The following is a 22,857-nucleotide window of genomic DNA, read 5'->3' as shown; positions in this document are numbered from 1 at the left end:
GTAGTTTTACCCTCTAACAACCAGGCTTTTTACGATTATTATGTGTCCAAATGTCACTGATATTTTAGCCAACGTGATGCCAGAATAAACAGCAGGGTTTCGGCGCAGCAATTCTCCCTTTCTTTGTCTTTCCACCCCACCTACTCTCATGAGTCCAAAGAAAAATAAACTTCAAAAACGACAGCTTGCAGATAGCCTGCAGCTGCACTTTTGTAGCGGAGGAGGCACAGTCCTGATACTCCTGACAACAAGCAAAAAAAGTCTGTCATTTGTTGTTTTACCGTCCAACAACTCAGCTTTTCACAATAATTATGTTATCGAATATCACTGACATTTTAGCCAAAACGATGTAAGAATAAACAGCAAGGTTTTCCCAATTATTTTAAGACTTGGGTGCAGCGATTCTGCCTTTTTTCCTCTCCACTTGGTCTACTTGTGCAAGTCCAAAGAAAAATAAAATAACAATTCAATGACGACACAGTGTAGCTTGCAGGTAGCCTGCAGCTGCACTTTTGGAGTGGAACACAGTCCTGATAGCTGTTAGATTGCCACCCCCTGGCAATGAGCAAAAAAGTCTGCCATTTGTAGTTTTACTCTCCAACAACCAGGCTTTTCATGACAATTAAATGTGGACATGACCTTGATATCATGCTGGGCTTGATTTTGCCTGTTTTGTTGATGAAAGAATGTCACTGACAATTAAGCCAACTGAGAGTTTTCCTGACCATTTTATGATTTGGATGCAGCAATTCTCCCTTTTTTTCCCCTCTCTGCACTCCATCTACTCGCACGAGTCCAAAAAAATAAAATAACCCTTCAATAATGACACAGTGTAGCTTGCAGGTAGCCTGCAGCTGCACTTTTGTTGTGGCAGAGGAACAGTCCTGATAGTTGTTAGCTTGCCAACTCCTGGCAATGAGCAAAAACGACCATCATTTGTTGTTTTACCCTCCAACAACTTCATCCTCAATTCTATAAATCCACCAGCAAACAGGCCGTCCATCCCTGGGAGCCGACTGCAGCGCACTGGCTGGATCTTGAGCTAAATGTGGTGGTCCCAGAGCTTCGCTAAGCTTGTCGTTTAGTTGTGAGAGGCATCACTTGGTTTTGTTTTAGTTGGCTTACAGTCCCAAACTTAGGGGGTTTTGGCTACTCCTAGAAAGGCACTATTATTTTATACTTTCTTGTAAAGATTAACAGGCATTTATTACTTTTTTATATATATGTTGAATATTTTTTTCATATTCCAATTCCAATGTCTGAATATTCTTAAAAGTTAGCTGTATGAAAATTGCATTATTAAGCTATTATCATTATATCAGTGGCATTAATGGTCTAAAAATGACAAAAATTAAGTAAGTAAGTATTTCTGGGACAATATATTGTCCAACGAAAGTTGGTATCGTGACAGGCCTGACAAGTAATCCATGTTTCTTTTTGATTTTGAGGGATTTTTAATCGATTGGTCACAGAGATTCTGGGATTAATAAATAACAGACCTCTAAATTTGACTTTAAAGAAAAGCCACAGTCAAATTGAACCACTGTTGTTATTTTTAGAGATCAGATTATGTTTCCAAAGCAATGAAAAGAAATAAAACCCAACACTGATGCAACATTTCAGCTCGGTTCAAGAGCAGACTGCTCATTAAGTGCTCCGCAAAAAGACGTGACGCAGCAAATTACAATGCCCCCTCGAACCCTTTAGCTGCCTGGGCCAGTCCACGTTGAGGCTACACTCCAGGTATCTCTCCGCAGCCTCACCAGCTGCCTCAGTGCAGAGAACAGAACACACCCCCTATTTTTAGCAGCTCCAGTTTCCAGATGGGGGGGGATACATTTTTCATTAGCCTCGAAAAGGAGAGTGGAGAGTTAAGTTTCTCTCTCTGAGCTCTCTCCTCCCCTCAGGTTGGGAGCAGTTTACAGGAAGGCTGAAAACATGGTTTTGTTTGTTGCGTCTCTGCTGGATTGGACCTGAGGGACCTCTGTCAGCTGGATCACTGCTGCACTCCTTATTTTGTCTGCCTCACTCTCCTTCCCCACCTTTCTTACTGCTTTTCCTCTGTATCAGCGGTACACAGCATCAGTTGCTCATTGCTGACTGAGTACCTACCTGAGCTGTTACGTAACAGCTACAGTATGCTGTCTGCTCTGTGGGGCCCCTTTGTGAATCTGTGGCTGCTGAGTCACTCGTGGGACAGCGCTTCACTTGGCCTTGGATGTAGTTTTAATTATCAAGCAGATGTCACAATCTTTGATGCTTTGATATGAAAAGATCACTGAAGGACACAGTTTTTCTGAAAATTATATCTGCAGTTTTTGGCTGCACTGTGTTATGGTATGATGCCATTTATTGGCAGAGGGAGTAATAGCAGAGGATAACAGAATAGACAGCTCTTAAAACTTAAAGCTCCTTTAAAACAGAGGCTCAGTCTTTCATTACAGACTGGAGTCTGTAGAGAACATGTGCTTTTTATGATCTCCGAGCGCCATGCTGGCAGTCAAAGCAAGAGACGACTCCTGAATAGAATTTTAACTTTGACCCAAAACATTTCACAGATCATGCTTCTAATTTTCCGTCTCTCTACTCCTGTTTTTTTTTTGTTTGTTTGTTTTGCTTTGTCATGCAAGCGTTCCTTGTAAAGTAATGTCACTGTAGAGTGTACATATGGTCCCAGAGGGGGACCAGAACACACAAACATGTCTGTCACTCTGACCTTGAAGCCAGCAGGGAGCCTGCTGCCTCTGATCCCCTGGGCCTCCCTCTAGTCAAACAGTTCTGACTGCCTTGTAACTCCCATTACTAATTTATTACTAATTTACCAGTGCTGTTATGACCGTCTTTAGCCCCTTTCCCACTGGACAAAAGCCCATCAACACCCACTAACATTTGGCTTTGTATTTAATGTAGACCTCACTGTAACTAACTGCACTCCCTGAAGAAATATGAAATATGAAAGAATGAAAGAGTGATGTCAGAGAGAAGCAGACAGAGGGGTCTACAGTCTGTGTTTGAAGGATATATCCAGGATGTCAAACTGACTCAGCAGCAACAACAGGTTAAAAAGACAAAGATAGTTAGAAGCTAAAGCCGAACTATAGGCTACAGATCACAGTGTAAAAGTGAACCACCACATCACTGCTGATCGCCACACAAGACAATGAATATAAAGGGAAACTTTGCTCATATTCAACCAGCTGTGTGGCATCACAGTGTGTGCAGATGAACTGTGTTTCGCTGCAACCACCCAGACCTCCAGCCCCGGACGGGCAGGGATCTCTGGAGGAAGTCAAACAATGTTCATCTGTGCACACTGTGATGACACACAGCTGGTTCAATATCAGCAAAGTTTCCCTGCTTCCCTTTACTGCATGTGTATACATTCAGTAGGCTATATCTTCAGTAGCTAGCTAGCTAACCCTACAATTTTCAGGGTTTGATTTTGGTTTTGGAACAGGGAAGAAACTTTTTCCAACCTCTCCAGGTAATGAGTATCAGTAGCCCTTCTTAAATAGGAGTTGAGCAAATTTGCAGGAAAGCCCCATCAGTCTTTTTTCAGCATTGGCAGTATAAAAACAAAATCGGAGAGTGCAGCAAAATGCTGCCTACCTACTTTTGTTTATACAGAATGCGCCTTTTTCGGGGCAATGGGAGGCGTGAGCAAGTAACAAAACGTGTAGCTCAGCGTGTGACATAAACAGTGACGTGGGAGGGAAGCCGCGGCTGGTCAATCCTTCGGCGATTCTCTCGTAAGTCGACCCGGTCTTCACCGTCCCCGTCATCTGACGGTTAATGGCCTCTTCGTTTGCGAGGACAAGGAGGGCGCGCAATTCCTTGTCTCCCCAGTTGCTCATCTTTACAGTGTCTGTCAGGTTTGTGTTTCCCTCTTGCTACTAGCTGCTCGCTAATTCCTGCTATCAGCTGTTTCCTCTTTATCCACCACCAGTGGGTCGCACGTGCGGCGTCATCAACAGCTCCTCCTACAAGTCATCAACAGCCCCTCCCGTTGAGGAAGGCTGCCTTGTTCTTCTTAAACCAAAAACGTTCTGCCAATATGTTTATCCCTGTTTGAAAGGGAGAATAGATAAGTAACAGATATAAAAATAGAAGAAAGCATTGTAACATCTTTACTTTGCTCTATGCGAGTTTCTGCTGTTTACTAACCGTGTTTTCTGGCGTATTCGTGACACCAACATGACACACCATATAATAACAAAAAGGCATACTTGTCTACTGCTTCTGTCAGTGGTAAAGAAGTCAATGGCCCCTTTATAGCAGGTTTTCCTATGTTCAAAAAAAATATATGTGCTAATTTTGCTGAGAAAAGGGTATTTCCATCTTCATTGAGATTTGAGGTCAATATATTTGTATTCACATGCATGTAATTGTGGTTAAAGTTAACGCTTGGTAAGTATGCACTGCTAGTGGGCTGCTGGTTAGGCTAATCCTGCACCCACACAAATGCCCATCTCTACTTTCCTAACATGCCAGTGATGAAAGTCATACTACTGGTAAGCAGCTCTTTCTCTGTGTCGTCTATAGGGGGGAATGCAAAGCCCCTATAGCATCTGCAGAATGAGACAGAGCCACGGCCCCAGCAGGGCCTCTCACTCATTCCTGGCTGCCGTGCTGCCTGGTCGATTTCAGCCTACAGCATAGCTGAGAAGTGTTCATACCACACACACTCACTGGGGAGAAATCTCCGGGCTAATTACACAGCCAAATGCAACACCACGAGTCAGAAAGTAGGCTAAACGTTTGCAGCGAAAGCTATTTGCTGCAACATGAGTCATTATAATATTCATACACTCTTTCTTCACGTTGTGTGGTGCAGTGATTTGGAGACTCTTATTAGGACTCTCTGGGCTCTTTTGTTGCCGCACAAGAGACAAGAGTCTGCTCAGTGTTTCATTTAGTTCTCTCAGTCTGCTCTGTATCTATCACTGTGTTGCATGCCTGCAATGATGATGTAAGCCCCCAAAAAGTGGGTAATGACAGGTCTTGCTGCACTGATAGAATGCAGGCTCGATGATTTAAACAGCCAGAAACTTTCATGCTCCTTTTGGGGCTGAATGATAGGGAGAAAAACAAATAGCACCATATTTTTGACCAAATACCTCGATATCAATATTACAACAAAATTGTAGGGTTGACTGTTGGTGCTTTCACAAAGTATTTACACAATATGTTCGACAAATAATCATCAGTAATGTGGATAAAATGACTAAGTGGGTGAAGACAAATTATAGAACAGCTGGAACAGTCTGTAGAGTTCATTTACTTCACTGTAATGCAGCCTATAGCTCTCCAGAATCTACCATGATAGTAGTATTGATCTAATATTAGTATAAAGGAAGCAGGGAGGCCGATTTAGAACTTCAGGTTCTGGCTAGTGAGGCTTTATTTTGCCTGTTTACAGCAGGATTTGAAAAACAACCAATGGTAGTTCATGTTTTTATATCTCTTGAATATAGTGATTGTGATGCTGCCGTCTTTCTTCCTCACTGTTAATTAACTTCCCATGTTTGTCTGTTTTGCATTTTTAATTGCAGACATACTCTGGCCTGTTCTGTGTGGTCATCAACCCCTACAAGAACCTGCCCATCTATTCAGAGAACATCATTGAGATGTACAGAGGGAAGAAGAGGCACGAGATGCCTCCACACATCTATGCCATCTCTGAGTCGGCATACCGCTGCATGCTTCAAGGTACGACAGACAGTTTCTTTCGACTGACCTTTAATCTTGTCTTTATAAAGCTCTTCACACTCGTCCTCAAAATCTTATGCGTCATGATGATTGTCCAGGGTGTGAATTGTTGTGTTTTACAATGCCCTTTCTAAGTCCCGCCCCTTTAGTTACTATTGTTTGGCAGGATAAGCTTGACAGAAAAAAACATCGTGACAACAGTTCCGTTTAGGTGCGTAGCCGTAGCCCATGCCGTTGTGAGCATTCATACTTATGCAGTGTCTCTGTCACTCTGCAGTTACACCTCCAAAACACTAGTTGGCAGCAAGGTTTCTTTGACGTGCTGTAAAGTTTAGTTGATTCAAAACACACATTAAACACACATTAAACATGGCTTAATAGAGACAATATCAAACACAAGTACACAAATCAGCTTCACTATAACTCGCAGCATTCACAGACAAACACTTGTCTTTGTCTGGACACATTTTCCCCACAAATACAACATGCTAACATTATTAGCACAAGTCTATGGCATTTTACATTGTATAAATTAGCCTAGCAGCTAGCAAACTTTTCCTCTAGTCATATGAAGCCAGGGACAACAGCAACATTTAACAAAGGTAACGTTACAAAATTCAGCTCCATTACAACTCACAAGGTTCACTGACAAAACAACTGTCTTACACTAAACACGTTTTCCAAACAAATACAAAATGCTAACGTTATTAGCACAAGCCTATGGCATTTTACATTGTGCAAGTTAGCCTAGCAGCTAGCTATCTTTTCCTCTACTCATATAAAACCAGGGACAACAGCAACATTTAACAAAGGTAACGTTACAATATTCAGCTCCATTACAACTCACAAGGTTCACCGACAAAACAACTGTCTTATACTAAACATGTTTTCCAAACAAATACAACATGCTAATGTTATTAGCACAAGCCTATGGCATTTTACATTGTGCAGGTTAGCCTAGTGGCTAGCGAACTGTTCCTCTGCTCATATGAAGCCAGGATAAATCACACACAGGACTTAAAATGCTATTTTAGTAGAGGCTTTATTGTCTTCACAATTTATTGTTTCTTATCTGTGAAATTAAAGTAAATCAAAGCTTTGTTTCCACTGAGGGAAATGGTTTCAGCTTACAGAGACAGACAGGAGGTCTGCGTCGCTACGACATGTGGTTACATTTCTGGGCAGGTGCACGTCACGCTATGGTAAGGTATTTTGACTGGTATCATTAGGTACATATAAACAGAGGCAGTTGTTTTATATGAAGCACGTGCTCATTTGGCAGGAAGTTTAGCTCACTTGCAGGCAGTGCAGGGTTGGGCTGCATAGCGCAGGAGATTAGTGTTTGAGGAAAGTGTGTTAAGTGTGTGAAAGGTCACAAGGTCAGAGAGGATGTGACATCAGTGGGCATGTCTGAGAAGTCCTCTGTTATTGACGGGGGTCAAGCAGAAGACTCAGGTATTCCAGCCGTATCACCAGCTGTTAATGGTAATCGCATGGTCACATGAGGCCGTTCAGCAACATTCATCAACACTGTAAACACCGGGCAAAGGATTTAGGACTGAAGTGTTAAGTTGCATTGTTCATACTAAGCTTGTTTCCAATATTATTGGCGAGTGGTACGCTACACTTACGTAACGTCCTGGCTCTGTCTTCTGTTATTTCTCCAAACCATGAATTGATACCACTGAATTTTTGTTTCCAAACACACAAGTTCAAATTTAGACACTCAAAGGTTTATTCATAGTGATATCATTATTTAAGAAAAAAAGATTGATGCAGCCAAACATCCTTATTTTGTGTTTTCACACAGTGTAACTCTGAGATACTCTTAAAAGCTTTGTTTCCTTCAATTTGTGTCTGAATTACTCGACACTTTTCCTTGTGTATTTGTTATCGTTTAGCGTGGTGGTCTATATAATTGGATCCTCCAAAAATATCAGCATATACAGCCAGCAGAGCCTCTCTCTGTGTTTCAGATAAGAGTTACATGCTGCAGGTGGCGAGGGTGCGATCTATAAGCTCCTAATAGCGTGGGTGGTTGGAGGCTGGCCTGTGAGAGCTGATGCTCTGTGACAGAGGGATTTATAGAGAAACAGAGAGTGTGAAGCAAACAGCAAGAAACAGATGAGGGAGCAAAGAGAGAAAGCAGGTTCACCCAGCGGCAGTCTTCAGTTTGTTATTAAGTGGACCTGCTGCAGAGTTGTCTCCATCCTGTACATACACACTGCCAAACTGGTCAGTGCCCCCAAATGTAGCTTGTTTGCAGTTCATACAACACTCGAGGGGATAAAGTATATTGTAGAGGAGGTGGTGGACTTGTGTTAAAGCTTCGACTAGTCTGCAAAAGACCCACAAGAAACAGGACTGTGACCCACTTTGGGTCTGACTAATTGTTTTTGAATCTGTGATGTAGAAGAACCGCTGTGATAAGCAGAACCTTTATCACAGTCTATCAGTGTTTAGACAGCCTTAGCCTCTGTGCTGTGTGCCGTCACTGTCAAACTGGGAGACAGCAGCATTAGTGTGACCCTGTTGTTTCTCTCCAATGTTGTTTCACATCTAAAAGGTTGGATTCTTTAAATAGCATTTATGCCTCCGCGCCGCTGATAGCTGTGGCTGGAGGTGTTATGTTTTTGGGTTGTCCGCCAGTCCATCTGTCCCATTCTCTTGAACGTGATATGTCAATAACGTCTTGAGGGAATTTCTTCAGATTTGGCACAAATGTCCACTTGGACTTACTAATGAACCAGTTACATTTTGGTGGTCAAAGGTCAAGGTCATTGTGATGTCATTTGTCTCATTCTCATGAATGTGATATTTAAAAAACACCCTGAGTTTTTTTTTCTCCCAAATTTGGCACAAAACATCAACTTTGAGTCATGAAAGAACTGAGTAGAATTTGATGGTCAAGGTCACTGTGACCTTTTGTCACTATCATTTCGTGAACACGAAATCTCAAGAAGTCCTTGAGTTAATGTCCTCTAATTTGGCACAAACTTCCACTTGGACACAAGAATGAACAGATAAGAATTTGGTGGTCAGAGGTCACTGTGACCCTGTGTCCATTTCATTTCATAAAGATGATATCTCAAAGGTCACTGTGACCTCACATATGTCTAATTTAGAGGATGCAATATCTCATATCTCATTTTTTCAAATTTGGCACAAACATCCAACTTGAGTCAAGGATGAACTGAGTAGAATTTGATAGTCAAGGTCACTGTGACCTTGTGTCAGTCTAATTTCTTGAAGATGATATCTCAAGAAGTACTTGAGGGAATTTCCTCATATTTGGCACACATTTCCACTTGGACACAAGAATGAACACATTAGAATTTGGTGTTCAAGGGTCACTGTGACCTCGCATCTGTCTCATTTCATGGAGGCGATATCTCAATAACACCTTTAGGGAATTCCCTTAAATTTGGCACAAACATCCACTTTGAGTCAAGGATGAACTGAGCAGAATTTGATAGTCAAGGTACCTGTAACCTTGTGTCAGTCTCATTTTGTGAATGTGATACCTCAAGAAGTCCTTGAGGGAATTTCCTTAAATTTGGCACAAACATCCACTTTGAGTAAAGGATGAACTAATTAGAATTTGGTGGTCATAGGTCACTGTAACCTTGTGTCCATCTCATTTTGTGAAGATGATATCTCAAGAAGTCCTTCAGGGAATTTTTGGCAAATTTGGTTCAAATGTCCACTTGGACACAAGAATGAACTAATTAGAATTTGGTGGTCGAAGGTCACTGTGACCGCGCAGCTGTCTCATTTCGTGAACACAATATTTGGCACAGACTTCCTTTTGGACACAAGAATGAATATATTTGAATTTGGTGGTCAAAGGTCAGTCTGACCTTGCGTCCATTTAATTTCATGAAGATGGTATCTCAAGAAGTCCTTGAAGGAATTTCCTCAAATTTGGCACAAACGTGCCCTTAGACCCACGAATGAACTGATTAGAATTTGGTGGTTGAAGGTCAAAGGTTGACCTAACAAAACATGTTTTTGGAAATAATTCAGGAATTTGTAGACTAATTATGACATAGTTTCACACAAATCTCGAACAGGATAAAATGATGACGTGATGACATTTAATATCCTAAAGGTCAAAGGTCAACTTCTCTGTGACATCGTAATTTTCTGCAAAGACACTTATTTTGGCCATCACTCAACGTCATATCTCAGGAACAGAAGGGGAGACATTTGATCAGATACTGAGTTGGTGACACTGAACCTGAGCTGATTGTACAGATCTTTTGTGCTGCTGGGTCGAAGATGTTGGAAGTTTTCACAGACGTGGATGTAAACAGTAACTACTACTTGATGGGTTCATGGAAGCATACAACCACAAGGCGGTAATTCTAGTTTTATTTGTCCCAACATACTTCAGCCTTGATGTGACATCGTCAGTGATTGTCTGGTTGACCTCTGCAGCTGCGGCTGTAAAGCTCCAGGATTTGTGTGTCTGACTGATGTGCTGCAGTCTCCCTGTCATTACATGCACTCAGGCTGTTTTCTGGGCTCTGAGCTCAGCAGGCTGGGTCTCTCCACACAGCTGAGACTTTGACTGAAGCCGTGGGCTGAGCAGGGCCAGAGTGCAGACCACATGACATATAGTGCATTGGCTTTCAGTCTGGTCTGGACCTTAATGTGCATCGTCACTCAGGACAAACTGTCATCAGTTAAAGACACATCTTCAAGCAGGTAGCCCTGTTGTAATGGAGATTTAAATCCTTGCCAGATTGGGGACAGGCCAAACCAAACCAAACCAAACCAAACCAAGCCAAGCCAGGACATATAGGTATTGTATGGGATAAATGTTGCATAAACTTTTATTAGTCACTCATTTTGTCCTGAATTATTAATTTCCCCATGTTTGTGTCTCTTTTGTTGCACTCACCATAGAAATTTAACTTCACTCAGAGCCACAAACACACAAAGAATCACACACACACACACACACACACACACACACACATTCCTCCCATTCTCTTATCACTATGCAAGATGTTTGTCTGGATATGGCACACCTCTCATGTGCCACCATTCTTCTCCCTGACCCCCTTTTCCCTGTCGTCGGTGGCGGTGGCGTTCATTCTTTGGGACTGCTGTTCCTTTACACGGGGCCGGGGCAGAGCAGCCAGCGGAATGAGGTCATCACTGCCCCAGCTTTCCATACCATGCTGTGCTAAATTCTACAAAGCTGAGTCATCGTCGGGTTGTCACAGTCGTCCGAGGAGCAGCGCGTTACCCACCACTGGGGTCCTGTGCAGGGGTGCGTCGCCATGGATACCTGTGTGTGTGTATCTGTGTGTGCGACTGAAATAACCCTACCCCGGGATCTCAAATAGGAGCGTCACTTTGTGAGTGACAGGATTTTACGCAGCAGCAATGAGAGACTTTTGTGTGTGTTATTGACTGAATCTCCTTCAGTCTGCTTAGTGTGGCTAATGTCCTGTTCAGGGGGAGAAAAGCTGCGTCTTTTAATGCTCCAAAAGCTATTGCTAACTATTTAGGATCTCCTACCGTTTTATAATTGCCTTCTTTCTTCTCACAGTGACTGGAGCAGCTGGCCTCTCTCATTTCCACCCCTTTCTTTGCTTTACTTACTAGTTTGCTCAGTCTTCTCCTTTCTTTCTTTCAACCAGAATGTTCTGGCTTGGAAGACACTGAAGAGGAAAATTCCCCACGTCCTTGAAGGCATTTTGGTCGCCTTTCACTTAACATGAAAAATACAAACCACAGCCCTGCTGGAAGCTTTGCGGTGGCTCAGTTTGCTTTGTTCCTTCCTCCTCCTCCTTTGATCAGGCAACACAGGAGGACAAGTGTGTGGAATGTCCACCTTCACATCACTCCTCCACGTCAGGATACAGCCAGGGTTGCCATGGTTAGGCCTCTGTTTAACTGACAACGTTGTGTCCCCATTTTCTCTTATTTCACTCCTCAACTAGTCAGACCAGAAGGCTCAGTTTCTGGCAGGTCTCCAGATCCCCTGCGTCTGTGTGTATGCATTTGTGCTTGTGCGTTTAGCAGTTTTCATTCATTTATTTCATCTCATTATTTGGTCTTTTTGTTTCTGGCTCATGCTGCTGTTTCTCAGACGAGGCAGATTTACACTCTGGTGGCACTGTACAGTAAGTAGTGTTACTGTATCTCAGCTCACTCGAGAAACCACAGGGCCTTAACAGAGCAGGTCATTATTTTCTGATGTGGATGTCACAGATAGCTCTGCACATACCACATGCACTGTATACTGTAGTTGCCAACCTCTCTTCAAGCATGTTAAACATGCACGCATGCATGTGTGTCCACTTTTCCAACAAGAAGGGAAACATTTAATTGACAGAATCTGGTTTGCAGCTTGGCAAAGATAGATCGGAAAAGCGCATACAGCAGTGGGATTTCTTTAGATTAGAGCCAGTGCTGCAACTCCACCCCATGGTCAATGTTATGGAGCAACACAGATGGCACTGTAGGCACAACATGTTTGGAGATGTCTGAACAAAGAGAAAGAAAAACCTCTTATTTCCCACAGAGGGGTGTGGATAGCAGAATGTTCTGCCATTGATACTTAAGAGCTGCACATTTCAGGTGTGTGAGAGAGATGATCCATAGTCTCGTTCCCAACATTAGTTCCCCTTTTTTTCCACAAGGACAAAAGAGTTGAAACACCTAATAAAACAATTTCATTCATTATAGGATGTATTCTATCCAGCGCTGTCGAGGGTGCATTTGTAAGTGTGTGTTTGTAGGTGTGGCAGTGCCACTGTCTGAAGCACTAAAAGAGAGCAGAGGAGATTGGTGACTGATAGAAATCGTCTCTTAGTTCGGTTTCTGTTGCCTTGCTGTGGTTGTAAACAGGACTTTGACTTCCTCTTATGCCCATCAGACCAAAGATTAGTGACGAGAAGAGTTGTAACCAGCTACTACTTGCAGCGTTCTGAAAACCTGCTGGTTCACACCAATGTAACAAGATGAGATGATGAATCATCTCTATGCAACAACTCCCCGTACTTCCGTTTCTGATTTGCAGCTTTTCAGACTTATTTTGTGGCTGAATATAATTTGTAGCTTCTTAAAATCTGAGTGAGGATAGTGATAGTGAGATACTGGCTACAGCTGCATTTGTGGTAGTGATGAAATGGGGAAAAACAGAAACAAAAGCAGCATCAGATGGACTGTATTCATAATCAATACGCCACAAAAATATAAATTACCCCTCAGCACACACAGCGAGCAGCAGCACCGACCCAACGCCCGACTCTGGCACGCAGTGTGGGCAGAAACAGAGGGCTTGGTGGGGACGGAGCACCTGCTGCAGCAAGCCAACACGCCGTCTGCGGTCATTTTCACTTGACCAATGGACTTCACTACAAGCTGATTGGCTGTAGAAACAGGTGACAAATCTTTGGTTTGATCTGGGAAAGAGAGAAGCGAGCTGCTGTTTCCACGTGCCTCCCTCTGCTGAATTTGACAGAAAACTGAGCCTAAGTCATTTGGGTCATTCATCCACATTTGCACCAGATTAAGTTAAATCATCATTTATTGTGAGAAACCAAGCAAGTCTATGTAAGATCAGACATTCAGCACCCCCATATTCCCACCATGAAAAATTCCTTTGTTTCATGACCAGTTTCCTGCAACTGCGATAATTCAACTGTGAGATTGAACTGAATTGTTAAACTATTTGGGGTCACCTGTAAGTCAACGTTCATACACAGCATTCATACACAGAAAACAGAGACTTCTGTATGTCTCGGATATAAAGCATGAACCCGATCCCTCATCAGCATGTTGATGTTGCAGCATTGCTTATTTGTGCTTAATACCCCATTTACACCTGGCATCAACATGCAGTCTGTATCTGCACATCTTATCTGAGTAAAGAAAAATGCATGTTGATGCAAAATGTAAATGCACACAGAGGGCATTGTGTTTGGCGCAGCAGCCAGTGCACATCTGGAGGTGGTCGTGTGCACATTGTGAGGGGGATCTCAGCCAGGAATTTAAACGCAATCTAAACAGTCTGACCACACACTTACATAAAATACCAGGTGAAAATGGGGCCTGAGAGATGGTCTGGAAGCTGCAGAGAGAGAGACACAGAGCCTGGTGATATACGGCACACCAAACTGAAATCAGTGTACTCACACAGGCACAACAGTGACCAGGAAGAGGAGCCACATTTGGCCTTGATTACTGCAGTGTGTGCTGGCTGGCTTCCCCTCAGTACACCGGCACCTTTAACTGGTCAGCACTGTCATGTCACTGGCTGCTCAGTGTAGGCTTTTTGATTCATACTAGTTATATAGTTCTACTGAAACGTTTTGTGTTGACACAGTTATGTGGTTTTAATAAATTAATCTATCATAATTAAAACAATTGGAGACTGAGAACAAACTTGTATATAAGTCTGACAATATTTTAATAAATTGAAATCATATCTTAGTGTTTCTGTGACTTCCTGTACGGACTGAAGGCTGCTGCAAACTGCCGGGAAACTGTTCGTCTTGACCACAGCTTGTTGTCACCGTCCCCTGCTCTCGTCTGTTGTCCAGGCGAGGTACAGTTCATCTCGAACGATCCTACTGATGAGTGTAGATGACGTGATCCTCGCTGTTAACTAACCACTCACTCCCGGACTTTCCTCCTCTCGCACGTTGGCCTACGCTGGCGGACTTGCTCCCTCGTTTTAAAACAAATTTGTGGGTCGCACATGAGCAAGTAGTTGTAAAAAATACCCAGACCCAAATCTAGAAAGATTTAGGGTCTGGCTATGAGTAATGCAAATGGCCCAACTCGAGGGGCGGCACCAAGCATGCATTTGAAAATATCACTGCACGCAATTGGATAACACTACGACCAATCAGAACAATACACGGGGTGATGTATCCAGAGCTTAGCTACCAGCGGAGCTAACTGGTAGATTAGACTCTTGCTGTATCCGGTCGGCAAAACAGCAAAAACGTCCTTCTTGCAAAGGAAAGATTCGAGCGCCGTCTTCTGTTCCTCTTTTAGAGAAAAAGCCAAGTCTAACTCGTTCATTGTAGCGGCCAAAGCCGTTTCAAACAACTGGTGTTCATCTGTAGCCATCTTGCAATGTTTACTGACTGATTCCGGACTTCGTCGTCGCAGTGCTGTCGTCATCTGTTTAGCTCGCCTCTGGCCCGCCTATATCAGATACACCGATGTGATTGGTGCAGCTCGGCTCCGACGGCATGGGTAATGAGCATCATTACTGATTGCCAGAGTGACTCGCTGAGCAAATTCAAATTGTGCTCTTGCGAGAACTCTGGATTTCAAGGGTAAAAAATACCCGCACTGACTCCTAAAATGGTCACAAAATGCAACCATTTGGTCGCAGTCTGGAGCCCTGCACAGTAACATGAAGGTGCTTCATCTGGTGTGGACATCATTTAACGATACTCATCTGACCGGCCTTTATAGAGACCACCAATCAAACTTTTTAGAACGAATACTGGCTGATTGATTGAAGCATCCTCAGACTATACAGTCCTTAATGGCCTGTATTTAACCCTTTAAAAAAATCATCTTCACTTGTGGAGAGATGGAGGCAATCCTGCAGCGCTGGGAGGTATTTCACTAACCTTATTTTATTTTTAAGAGACAAGCACTGTCAGATAAACTATCACAGAGCAGACAAATGTGCCCACAGTAGTTAAATGGTTGTAAATTAGCAGAATGTTGTTAAAAACTAACCTCAGATGACATAAACGGCCCGGCAGAGATATATAGTAACAATCACGACTCCTGCCTCACATGAACTACAGATACTCTTAGATATGAAATGTCTGCAGAGCAGAGAAGGGGTAGGAAGGTAACACAACAGTCGGAGAGGTGGAAAATGTTTTGGAGCACAGAGACAAGAGGGAGGGCCATGCTGGGAGAGAAGAGGGAATGTTGAAGGCCTTAATATTGAAGGGGATAGTGGGGGGAAAGGGCTAAGCTAGGATAAAAGAGAGCAGACCCCTACAGACACGATCAACAGGATTGGTGGTGGAGATTTAAGAATAAAGAGGAGAGAGTAGAGAGGAGAGACGGAAAAGCCAAGAACGAGGGAGTCAGGCAGAAGCAAGAGGGGGCAGAAGGGACAGAGTTATGGGGGAAACAGAGCAGAGGGTACAGGGGAAAGGCAGAGGGGGCGGCCAGCATTGTGCCTCACAATGGGGGCTTTGTGCAGTCTGAAGGGGGCTGGGACCAGGGTGCTGTGTGTGTGGGTGTGTGTGTGTGTGTGTGTGTGTGTGTGTGTGTGTGTGTGTGTGCGTGTGGGTGCAGACAGGGAGGCCTGGAGCTACAGAGCTCGTCCCTGGGAAATGAGGCCTCTTGTTGGGGCAGTGAGCACTGCAGAGGGAGGCTGGTGGAGGGCACACCCAGGGCCTGAGTGACAAGACAGGTGTGGAGGGTCAGCGGGAGTAAGGAGTGTGTGTGTGTGCAAGTGTGTGTGCATGTGTGTGTGTACCAGGGACTTTTTTCCTGCTCTTCAAAAGGCCTGTGTACTGGTTACATGTTCGAGAGATGACTTATAGACAAATGGGGAAGCCTGTTTAAACAACATGATTGCATAAGTGCACTGCAAACGCACTCTGTCTTAACACACACACACACACACAGGCAGATGCATCCTTAATGGCAGACAGCTGTGGAGTTCATACAGGATAAAATCATATTTCTGTTTGGGGCTCATACATCACCTCGGATTTATGGTTACGTTCCTCCCCACGTGTACACTTTTCCTACCTAACCTGGACAGACCGATGATCGGGAAAGCTGTTGTGTGTCATGTATTCATGCATATGTATGTGACTGTTCATGGAAAGTTTCCTCTATGTCCTCCATTAACACATTTTTTAGATATGACAGGTTGATGGATTTCAGAAGGTTGCCTGAAATCGCAGTCATAAAGACTAAATCGCTCTCACACACCTCTTTTGCATCAGTCATTGTGAGAGTATTGTTTTATTTTAACCCATAAAGGTGAAGGTTCTGAGTGTCCAGGTGAGCCACAGTCCACCTATATGTAAGATAATCTATTTGTGTGTGGACTCAAGTCCATGTGGGTACATCAGAAACAATGACTTCGAGGGCACAAAAAATGTGGCGTGTGTACGGCCCCTTAATAGCCCTATGCTCTCAGCTGCCATGATGCCAGGTCCTGACCCATAGTGCCAGAGACAGGAGTATGACTGAGAGGTTGTGGTGAGATAATTTAGAGTAGAGTCCCTGTCATGTATTGCCCTCGTTCTTGGATAGTGTTGTCATGAGAGACACATAGCATCGATACCGGGAGCCTCAGCCAGGAAGATAGGGTTACCTGGCCGATGCTGTCAATGCCCTCTCACTGACACCCGTAGCGTTCCAGCCCACTGCAGGCCAGGGAGGAAAGCAGCTAGCTGCACAGCTGTGCGTCACACTGACTGGTTGCTTGATACACACCGTCACTCTTTTTAATGAGCTGCTGATGACGTTTGTATATTTATTAAGTGCCGATTATCCAACATGGCAAATCATAAACCTTTTTTACTCTCACAGCAGTTTTACATCGTCTCCTCTTTACCCGTGGCTGCTGCAGTGACCTTGTTTCACTTGTATAAGTCATAAACACTCTTGTAACTGTTTATTCCTTTTCCCATTTTTCACTCGAGTGTATTATTTTATATTCTCCCTCTGAATCCATCAGATGCAGTCATACACAGCCCCACTGATACAGTTTCCCCTCTGTGACTGAAACCCCGCTCCCCCTTGTGTGTCTGGATTCCTGTGGGGCTGCAGAGCTTAGCTCCGTGATATTAGAGGTGCCAGCATAAACACGCAGGCATACACCCGAAAAACAGCCTTGTCCTGTTGGATTATGGCAGGCCTAGCCATCACAAAGAACCACTGTGGACCAAACAAGCCACCCGACGGCTTGCCATCTGCAATCGATTACATTGCCAAATACTTTCTGCCATATCTCCCGCAACTGCTCTCTCTCCCCTTTCACTGGCCCAGAGGCAACACCCAACAGCACAGAGCTAATTTTACACTCTTGGTAAGCGTGCTGTTGTGCAGCACATATTCTCTGTTAGCATAAACAAAACTGTGCATGTGTGAGACTAATAGTGCAACATGCAGTAGAAGATATTCACTGTCTTGGGCGTATTTAAGGGATAACTCCAGCCAGAGAAAATCCACCACTGACCGTTTAGCAGCAGTGATAATGTTTATTATATTTCAGTGGGACCTTTAGCAGGTAATCCTTGTTGACAGTAATAGGCATAGAGGCTGGATGGACATGATGAGGTGTGACAGCAGCAGGCAATCTGGAAATGGTCCGTGGTGCTTCGTAGGAGTTGTTTCCAGGCCAAAGTGATAAAAAGCAGAAAACTAGAGTCCTGCTACTTTCTCTTTATTTTGTGCTCTCGTTGTATTTTGGAAGACACCTGAAACAAATATATATCTCATTTAAAATGTTCATAACTTAATGTGCACAAATCCTCTTTGGGCCCACAAACTGTACAGTTCAGTTTTGTGCTGCACACAGGCACTCACTCTGGGTCATAGCAGGCAATATAAAATAATGAAGACAACTAAAGTGACGTCACCCATTGGTTGGTGTACTGTTTCGAAGCCTCCAGTTTTGCATTGTGGCCATCGCCATCTTGGATTGCGGAGCCAGAAGTGGCTATATTTCAATGAGAGGGTGGAGCTAACCCTAATGCTAGCTGCTAGCTTGGTTAGCATGATGTATTTACAGTCTATGGTTAACTGTGATAATGCTGATGGTAATTTTGGCTAGTGGAAAAACAGGCTCCTTAGAGAGACTTTTAATGTGACCAAATGTTGAATAAGACTTTTTTTAGGCAACCAAACCATTGAAAATTAAATTCCATTAACTGAAAACACTAGGGCTGCCCCCTAATAGTCGACCAACCTTCAGTCGACCAGAAAGTTCATTAGTGGACAAGATTTCATTGGTCACTTAGTTGGAGCGAAAACAAACAAACATGAAACTCTATTAGAAGCTGTGGCTTGTCAAAATAAATCCAAACCTACATGACTGGACCATGTGTGACTTTAATTTGAAAGGACAGACACAGGAAGTGTCCTTGTCAGGTTAATTTCCAGGGCTGGTACCTGCGGTTATTCCACAGGCTAGTTAATAACATGTCGGGCAGGAAATCCAAAGTGTGGGATCATTTTGAGAAGGTGAAGGACGAACCCAAGGTGATATGTAAACTCATCTTCATTGGTCGACTACAAACATGACGTATCATCTGAAACATGGAAGTAGCTACGTGCCCATTAGCCCACAGCGTCATTAACCGGCGGCTCGCTCAGTGTGTGACGTGCACTTGGAGATAAAATATAGGCCTATATTAATGAAGGTTCATTAGTACGGTTTTGTATTTCTCTGTAATGTAGCACAGTGTTAACAATGTTACTGATACTATTCTTTCTCACACCTTCAACTCAAACCATCGTGTTGCCCCGCCCAAAATATATGGATGGTAAATGGACCTGTTTTTTTATCTGACCACTCAAAGCGCTTTTTCACCCATTCACACACACATTCATACAAGGTGCCACCTGCTACTCAGTTTTTAACACACTCACACACCAATGAAAGCATCATCGGGTGCAGTTTGGGGTTCAGTATCTTGCTCAAGGATACTTAGACATGCAGACTGGAGGAGCCGCTCTCTGAGCCACAGCTGCCCCAGACATATATCGTGTGCTATGTGGTATATTTGGAAACTAGATAATAATTACTGGGGCGAAAAATGGTAGATTGATTACATGGGAAGGTTAATGTAAGGACATGATGGGGTGGTTGCCTGGCAACAATAAAAAGGCGCAGCAAGTGTTTTTTATATAAGTGGCATTCAATGTAAACCAGAAGAAAGTGGTCGCAGTGTCGGACTGAAGATGGAAATTCTGTCTGATATCAGGCAGGTTTTTGGCACTTCTGCGTTGGCTTCATTTTTGCTGCTTCATCACACCCTGTGCAGGAGAAGTAAAATATTGACGTGACTCACATGTAGGAAGAGAGACAACTTATTTCACTACCTTTGGTCTTTTGACAAAATCCTGAATTTCTCAGTTGCTCGATCTTTTTTCAAAAACTGTGTTGAACGAAGATGAACCACAGAGATAATAACTACCACTCTGGTAGAAATGTTTTTCTGTATGGTGATAGGTCAGATACTGAAAGACAACAGAATACATTTATCTGGAGTAATTATTGCTGATGAGTTTCTGACTGGAATGTGATTAAAGTTTGTTTAGCAAGGCGAGCGAACAATGGTCTGAATAGTGACAGAGTGTGTCAGAAGCAGAGAATAGAGCCCACACCTCTTCGCTATTGTGGGAAATGAGAACACGAGTGCGTCTGTGTGTTTTTGTGTTTTGAAGCTGCTGGTACATTGTCTGGCTTGACCGCTGTGCTCAGTGAACCAAAAGGTAGATTACGTCTCACTGTTGTCATGTCTCTCTGTTCTCCGTGTGTTTGTATGTGGTCTGTTCGCCGCCTCTTGCTCTCTGTCTTCTCTCCGTCTGCAGCAAACACAGGCTACAAATAGTTCAACTATTTAAACTGCATTAAACTGTCTCCCTCCCGCCCACACCAGATGTTACAGTCCCGCTCAGTTTCTCTCGGCTGGGAAGTTGAGCCGTGGATTTCAGTTCCACCGTCAACACTCATATGTTGCCTATGCTATGCTGCCATATAGCTGACACATATCTTCAGGGCAACAGACAGTTAATTCGAGGGAATAGACATATTAAATTTCAAAGAGTCTTCTAATTATCCCAAGAATGTTTACCACACCAGCCCAGCACCTCTCCATGAGAAACACGTGGGTCCTGGTCCTCTACACCTCCTTTTTCTTCCTATCACTCCATCTATCCCGATACCCCTGTTTTTCCCTCCCATACTTTTCTCATTTCACCCCTGCGTCAGAAGCATTTGAAAAATGTGCTTTGTGGGACTTGAAAAGGGAAAGACTCCAAAAGCCTGTCTGAATGCTCTCTGTGGAGCCCAGCTCAGACTGTATAACACAAGCCTTACAAGCCAAACACAAGCCCCCACAGGACACGGAGCTGAGACGCTGAATTTAACATGCAAGAACTTCCAGATGTGTGCGACACTGTTCGTAAATATACTGTTTAACAGCTTTAAAGGAACTACAAGGACGTTTTATTGTGTGTGGATTTTGGCGGCCCCTGTGGACAAAAGCAGTACTGCTTCTATGAGCACCACTGCCTCATGTCGTAAAGATCTTGATCTAGCTAAGGTGCATTTGATTTGAAAGCAAGTGGAGGAGAGATGCAGTGTATTTCATAACTATATTATGAAAACTTGTTCTGGAGGAAGAGGGACAGTTCAGGATCAGTTATGAATCCTTTCAAATCCTGCAATTTTCTCCATCTGTTGAATAGTTGATTCGTGTTTTGCCTGTGCGCTATTACTGTCCCTGTCACCTTTTTTATTGGTCTTCAGTCAACTCTTTTCTTTGTCTCTTTGCTGATCCTGTCCCACTATTAAGGTGCGGACACACCAAACCGACATCAAAGAACTAGCGACGACAAAAGCCAACTGTTGCGTCATCTACGCCGCCTCACGTCGCCCTGTGTCAGTTGCATTTGAACACACTACACGGACTACATCCGACGGCCAAGTGGCACGTACGCTCTGCGCCTGCGTGAGAGAGCGCACATCCTGTCAGCTGAGGGGTTTCCTATCTGTGCAGCCGAGCACTACAGCACCTCCACGGACTATTACATCCAGATGGTCCCAGTGTTTCCTCCGCAGGCTCCACTTCACTCAGCTGCCCGATAAACCCGCTGCTTCTTCCCACTTTAACCTGAATAACAAACCAGGGCTTGGTGCTCCAGTTGGATCCAAACGGAGAGCCGGGGCTAGCGGAGGCTAACTGGCTGTGCTTCCCTCCGTTCATGCTGCTGCTAACGCTCCGCTAGCCTCACAGCTAGCCCTGGCTCTCCAGTTGGATTCAAACGGAGAGCCGGGGCTAGCTGGGAAGCTAGCAGAGGCTAACTGGCTGTGCTTTCCTCTGGTCATGCTGTGGCTAACGCTCCGCTAACCGTTCCCAGCTAGCTCTGGTTTGTTATTCAGGTTAAAGTGTGAAGAAGCAGCAGGTCTGTGGGGCAGCTGAGTGAAGTGGAGCCTGAGGAGGAAGCACCGGTTAGCCCCGGTTTCACTACAGGCAGATTCACTCGCTACAGGGGCGAGGAAATAAAACCTGAACAGCCAATCAGAGTGATCTCTCTCACCAACAAGCTCCGCCAAAGTGTCAACGGTGCGGGACACACCACAAAAACTAGGGCGACAGATGCTCACCGACGGCCCGACGTTGGTCGACGGCCGCCTGTCGACTTGGTGTGTCAGGGCCTTTAGGGCTGGGCATTGGCACTCTATACCTTTTAAGGTGTCAATCGAGATAACCCAGTACCATGTAGTATTGAGACTTATCCAGTAGGGATGCACAATAATATCAGCACGTCATCGGTATCAGCAGATATTGGCTTTAAAATAAAATATCAGAATCGAATATTGTGCATCCCTGTTCTTCAGCCACTTGTCCAGATTTCTCCTTCTTCATTCGTTTAATGTCCACACAGTTTAATATATTCAGTGTCATACTTGTGTTTGGCCATGTCGTCGAGCTAGTTTTTTTGTCTCTCTCAAGCAACTGTCCATAAGTCACTCACTCTGCAGCAAGAAACAGCACTTCAAAATAAAAACTCTGTGCTGGAAATCCACTGTACTTACAAATAAAGTGTTTTTTGTACAAACTTGACATGTTTGCGAGTCACTTGTGGTCCATTCAGAATAGACCCGTGACCCACTTTTGGACCATGACCCACCAGTTGGGAACCACTGCTGTATATCATGTCAGCTATTGTATGAATCTGCAGCCAGCAGCCGATTAGCTTAGCTTAGCTTAGCTTAGCACAAAGACTAGCAGGACTAACAACTAACCCTCTAAATCTCACACATTAACACCTTATGTCTTGTATAATTTGAACAAAAACTGAAGTGAAAAAGGAATTTGCTGTTTTACTGTTGAGGAGTGGAGGTTATATGACAGGCTGTTTATGGGCTCCAGAAAGTTTCTGCTACCA

At 43.9% G+C, this 22,857-nt stretch overlaps 1 protein-coding gene across 4 annotated transcripts in view; it reads left to right on the top strand.

Annotated features, from left to right (window-relative positions):
- LOC117268669 (myosin-10) overlaps nt 1–22,857 on the top strand; it is a 101,644-nt gene that overhangs the window by 11,236 nt on the left and 67,551 nt on the right. For all 4 annotated transcript variants that reach the window (XM_078161240.1, XM_033645306.2, XM_078161239.1 and 1 more), the window contains exon 3: nt 5,553–5,709. In XM_078161240.1, coding sequence (XP_078017366.1) covers nt 5,553–5,709 — 157 coding nt within the window. The remainder of the gene's footprint in view (nt 1–5,552; nt 5,710–22,857) is intronic.

This window comes from Epinephelus lanceolatus, chromosome 18 (assembly GCF_041903045.1).
Source record: "Epinephelus lanceolatus isolate andai-2023 chromosome 18, ASM4190304v1, whole genome shotgun sequence".
NCBI classification, from domain to species: Eukaryota; Metazoa; Chordata; class Actinopteri; order Perciformes; family Serranidae; genus Epinephelus; species Epinephelus lanceolatus.
This window is presented reverse-complemented; position numbering and strand designations above follow the sequence as displayed.